We start from the raw sequence: 6,000 nt of genomic DNA, 5'->3' as shown, positions 1-6,000 counted from the left end.
AATTTATTTCAAAATAGGTAATAAAATTTTTGTAACAAATGAAAATAAGGAAAAGGACCCTGGTGGATGGATTCTTACTGTGATCAACGTTATTCTATCACATTTTATTTTATTTTTCTTCATTTTTTTTGAAATATATATATTTTCACTAAATCAAAGTTCAATTTCTCTCTCTGCCAAATATTTCAGGCAACGCGTGTACATTATCGACTAAGATTAACGTATATCATGCTAGCCATACTCAAGCACATATACATCATACCCCTGATCATATAAGAAATCGCACCAGTTTCTTTTCATCAAGGCATCAACATATTATAATTAACTCTCCCATGGCTTCCAAAAATACATTCCACCTTCCCTCTTCCGTACTCACACTCTGCGAACAACAAAAACTCATCATGAAACACAACATCTTCAAGATTCAAGGCACGGACAAACGCGGCAATCCTATCCTTCACATCTTAGGAAAACTCTTTCCAGGTATATATATGTACGTACGCGCATATATATATATAGAATTCAAACAAATTTACTGCTGATCTTAGAACCCAATTGATTTTGTATATATGCAGGAGGAATTGTGAGTGTGGAGGCGGTGATGAAATACTTGGAGGAGGAGATATTTCCTGGCTTAAATGGGAAGAAATTCTCAGTAGTGTACATCAACTCTGGTGTTACTAGAGCTGAAAATTTCCCCGGAATATTTGCTTTACGTTGGCTTTACAAAGCAATTCCGGTGGAGGTTAGAGATAACATGGAATCTGTATATATGGTGCACCCAAGTTTTCAGTGCTGCTTCTTTCTTTCCACACTCGGCCGTCTCCTCTTCAACAATGCTGGCCGAGGGTACGTAATATCCTGCCATCGGATTAATATTGATCATTTAATAATATATAATTCAAGAAAACTATTTCATATGAAAGAAATTAAAGTAGGGGTGGCTTTAAAACTTATTGAAACGGGTTATATTGCAAGCTGAGATTCGTCTACAGGTTGGAATTCTTGTGGGATAACGTTAGACATGACGAATTTGAGGTACCTAAATTTGTCAACGATTTCGATGAGGAGTTGGAGTATCGTGTTATGGATTATGCCGGAGCGAACATGACGATAATAATTGTGAAATAAAAATAATCAATAAGGACACCGAAGATTTACGTGGTTCACTCAATATAGGCTACGTCCACGGAGCTGCTGCAAATATTTAATACCGAAGAAATATTACAAGTGTACAAAACACTATATCTCTCACCCGATCCCAGCACCCGAGTATTACCGAAAAAAAAATATTTTTCTAACTCACACAAGAGAACACTCAAGAAAACCCAAGAAACTCTCTCTCTCTTTTTTTTTTCTTTCTTTTTTCTTTGCTCTCTGCGCTGTGGGATACTTTGAATGGGGGGAGAGGAGCTCAATTTATAGAGCTCCTCTCCGCGTTTAGTTAAATGCAGGGCATTTAATTTACTTCCCAACTAAAAAGCCCCATCTGCCACCATCCCACCAATCACCTGCCACCTGCCACCTGACAAATCTCCCACTTGAAGACTTGATTTCAATCATGGCTTCACACAGTCAATGTAGCAGCTCATGCCATTTCTCTTATATTTGCAGTCCATGTCGTCTTTCATGGCTAACTCCCACTTGATTGAATCATCATTTTGCATCGCTTCTTCAAAGGTCTCTGGTTCACCTTTATCTGTCAGCAAAATATAATGAAGTGTTGGAGAGTATTTCTGAGGTGGTCTGATTGTTTTAGAAGATCTCCTGAGTTTAATTTCCGGAGTTTTTGGTTTATCATCTTGTGCAACAGTTTTTTTATCTTTCAGGTTACTGGTTTCCAACTCATTCACAGAAATATCCATCAATGGTATTTCATCCGTCTTCTTGACTTCAGGACATTCATCACCAGCTCCAACGCTTGACCTGCCCTTATACATCACATACTCATTGAAGATTACATCTCTGCTCCGAACGATCTTTCGATTTTGGTCATCCCAGAACCGATAACCAAACTCATTATCTCCATAACCAATAAAAAAACACTTCTTTGATTTTGGATCAAGTTTTGTTCTGCTGGCTGAATCGATGTGAACATATGAAAGACAACCAAACACTATCAAGAACGAAAGGTTTACTCCTTTGCGCTCCAGACCTCCTCTGGTATTCTGCAGTCAAGTGGTACCGAAGGTCCTCTGTTGATTAGATACGCTGCAGTGTTAACTGCATCAGCCCAAAATGATTTCGGCAGTCCAGCGTGCAATCTCATGCTTCTGGCACGTTCATTCAGGGTTCTGTTCATTCTTTCAGCCACACCATTCTGTTGAGGTGTACCAGAAATGGTTTTCTCCATCTTGATCCCGTTCAGTTCACAATACTTCTTGAATTCATCATCTACATATTTTCCCCCATTGTCAGACCGTAAGAACTTCACCTTCAAGTTGGTCTCATTTTTCACCATGAATTTCCACCTTTTAAAGGTTTCGTAAACATCAGATTTATTTTTCAAAAAATAAACCCAGACTTTCCTGCTCGAATTGAAACGTCTACTACTAATAAATGCAGAAAAAACTTTTTTTTTATAAAAAATAATACTATACATATACGCCCATACATATATGTATAAACAAAAAAGAAATAATATTACTACATAAAAATAGCTTAAATACTCGCTGAAAATATCATTATGCATGAAATAAAAATACTAAGTTTGATAATGCAAAATTCCTAAAAATAGAAGGAAATGAACTTGTTTAAAAACTCAACATAATAAAAATAATTATTTCTTAAACATCAACTAAAATCTGCGACGGTCACGGGATCCACTACCAGCTCGCTCATACGTCCTCGCCACCGGTAGGAGCAATATTATAATCATCTGACCCACCTGCACCATATAAGCGTAGTGAGCCTAGGGGCTCAACATGTCTAATTCTTTATAACAAAGTTTAAAATAATGCATCACATAATCATACTAATACATATACATGATACATGAGCATGCATGGAAACCTTTTTCATAACATAAATACTGAAACATAAGTCTTAATCATAAACATATCTTTCCTCATCATACATAACATAATTGAGCATGGTATTTTTGAAACAGTCTATGGTCCTATCCGTAAGTGTGACGCTTATCTGTGTCGACTGATCAGTCTCATAAACCAACGTATGTGGCGGTGATAAATCACCTCCTATGGTAGTAAACTACCGCATAAATCATATATCATATGGTGGATAATCACCTTTATGTCACACTACTTCAATTTCCATCAAGAAAATATTTTTGCTCAACTCATACATAATCATAATCATATCATATAAAATTTCAAAATGCATGCAATAAAAATTGTCCGTAATATATATCTAATTTATTTTTCATAATAAATATACTTATACTTAAAATATAAACTTCATGCATAAAAATAATTAAATATATATTTCGAACTTAGTTATTTTTTATGGGTTGGTCCAGACTGCTGGTCACTCACTCTAAGCCCATTAAGCTTAAATAAAATCCCAATAATCATATCTTAGCCCAAATAACTTAATTAACTTAACTGGGCCTAAATAAATATTTTTAAACCCATTAACCTAATTAATCCCAATAAAACTCTAGACTGGCCCAAAAATCCACTGACCGGCCCAAAAATATTCATGGGCTCCCAAGCCCATAAAAATCATTGGGCTAACTTAAATAAATTATTTAAGGCCCAAATAAAATTATTTGGAGGCCCAAATAATTTTCTAACTAATTATTAAAGCCCAAAATCCACTTAACTATTAAATACTTAAAAATTAAAATACCCGAGCCCGGCCCACCTAACCCAAACCCCGCCCTACTCACCTGACCCTAGACCTACCAGACCCGACCCGAACCCCAAGACCCGGCCCAAACCCAGCCCCAGCCCAAAACCCGATCCCCCCTTTCCTAGCCCTCCTCGGCCGGCCTGCTGCCGGCCAGCTCCGGCCGCCCCTGGCCGGAGCGCTGCCGCCCAGATGTAGCCCACGTCTGGGCGGTCCTAACCCACCATGGCTCAGCCCGAGCCATGGCCCCTACCTCAAACCCGAAGCCTCCTTCCACTGAACCCTAAACTGCCGACTCCCATGACCCATCTCGATCCCAGCCTTGAACCAGGCCAACTCCATCCCTTAGCCCAACCATGGTTCTCTTCCTAGGACCCTAACTCACCTCTTGACCGAGCCCTAGCCCCTGGACCGAGCCATGCAATTAAAAACGTGAGCCATGAGTGAAAGAATCATCAACATGCATCAAAACCTTACCTACATGCATAAATCGAAAAGTTCATGATAAAAAATCTGGAATAAAACAATCATGCGTGAATAGTAGCTTATATGGTGTTCAAACGAAAGAATAGACATGCCTTGATAATTAAATCGACGAAGATAGATGCGTTTACGGGCTCCGGGACGACGAACGGACCAAAATCTTCAAAGATGGAGCTTGGTTGGATCGGCTATGGGTGTTTTCTGCTGAAGAAAGCGTGAACAAGGTTGAAGAAAGGGGTTGGAGGCGGCTGATGGTTTTTTAATCGGTCATAGGGATTTAGTTTAGGTTTAAATTTGAGTAGATAATAGGTTTAAAATTCCATTAAATCAATATATAGATATTATACCTTAAAAATAAAAATTTTAAGCTCCTAAAATATTAACAATCTGATAACAAATCAAAAATCCCGAAAAAAAAATATAGAGGATTTTTAAAAATTAATAAAAGTCAATAAAATGAATTATTTTGGCCAAAAATCAATTATTAAATAAATATATAAGTAAATACTAAAATTTTCTTGAAAAAATACTTTAAAATATTATTTTAAGGCTCATAAAACTCATAAAATATTTTTGGCTAAAAATTTTGGTATCTCGTCCGTCCACGGTCCCGTCTACGCGATCAACTCAATAAAATTTCTCAAAAATCTAAAATATAATAATTGCGGGTTAAATGAGAAAATAAATTTAAATCATGCATATAATTCACATAATAACACATAAATGTCATTTAACCCAAATATAAATTTTAAATAATTATTTTCCTTAATTATGTATGCGAATTTACGTATTAAAATTTTTCGGATGTTATAATTCTCCCCCCCTTAAATTGAATTTCGTCCTCAAAATTAAAGTACTTACTCGAATAACTCCGGGTAGCGAGTCCTCATGTCTGCCTCGGTCTCCCAAGTGGCTTCCTCCTCTGAATGATTCTGCCACTGGACCTTGACCATCGGTATGACCCGCGTCCTCAATCTCCGCTCCTCTCTGGCTAAGATCCGAACATGCCTCTCCTCAAATACTAGATCCGATGCTAACCGCAAAGGTTCGTAATCTAGTACATGCGCCGGATTCGGGACATATCTCCGTAGCATGGATACATGGAAAACGTTGTGCACTGCCGCAAGCCCTGGTGGCAAAGCCAAACGGTAGGCCAACGTGCCAACTCTCTCCAAGATCTTAAAAGGCCCAATATACCTCGTATTCAGCTTACCTCTTCGACCAAATCTCATCACCCCTTTCATAGGTGATATCTTCAGAAACACATGATCACCCACTGCAAACTCAAGATCTCGTCGTCGAGTATCACCATAACTCTTCTGAAGACTCTGAGCAGTCCTCATACGATCCCGAATCTGAATCATAATGTCTGCAGTCTGCTGTACAATCTCGGGACCAAGTAGAATCCTCTCACCGACCTCATCTCAATGCACGGGAGATCTGCATCTCCTCCCGTAGAGAGCTGCATAAGGAGCCATACCTATAGATGCCTGGAAGCTGTTGTTATAGGTAAACTCCACCAACGGTAATCTAGTCTCCCAAGAACCCTAAAAGTCGATGACACAAGTTCTAAGTAGATCCTCGAGAACCTGGATCACTCTCTCAGACTGACCATCTGTCTGGGGATGGAACGTTGTACTGAACAATAGTCTAGTCCCCAATGCTGTATGTAAACTCTTCCAAAAAGCAGATGTAAACCTCAGATCC

General features: G+C 38.4%; 1 protein-coding gene across 1 annotated transcript in view; it reads left to right on the top strand.

Annotated features, from left to right (window-relative positions):
• Positions 1-338: 338 nt before the first annotated feature.
• Positions 339-6,000, top strand: part of LOC140861005 (uncharacterized) — a 27,493-nt gene continuing 21,831 nt past the window's right edge. Inside the window, exons 1-2 of the mRNA XM_073264005.1 lie at positions 339-483; positions 576-849. Coding sequence (XP_073120106.1) covers positions 402-483; positions 576-849 — 356 coding nt within the window. The 5' untranslated portion in view covers positions 339-401. The remainder of the gene's footprint in view (positions 484-575; positions 850-6,000) is intronic.

The sequence above is a fragment of the Henckelia pumila genome, chromosome 4, assembly GCF_033568475.1.
Source record: "Henckelia pumila isolate YLH828 chromosome 4, ASM3356847v2, whole genome shotgun sequence".
NCBI classification, from domain to species: Eukaryota; Viridiplantae; Streptophyta; class Magnoliopsida; order Lamiales; family Gesneriaceae; genus Henckelia; species Henckelia pumila.
Note: the sequence above shows the minus strand (reverse complement) of the source record. Positions and strands in the feature narration are given on the sequence as shown.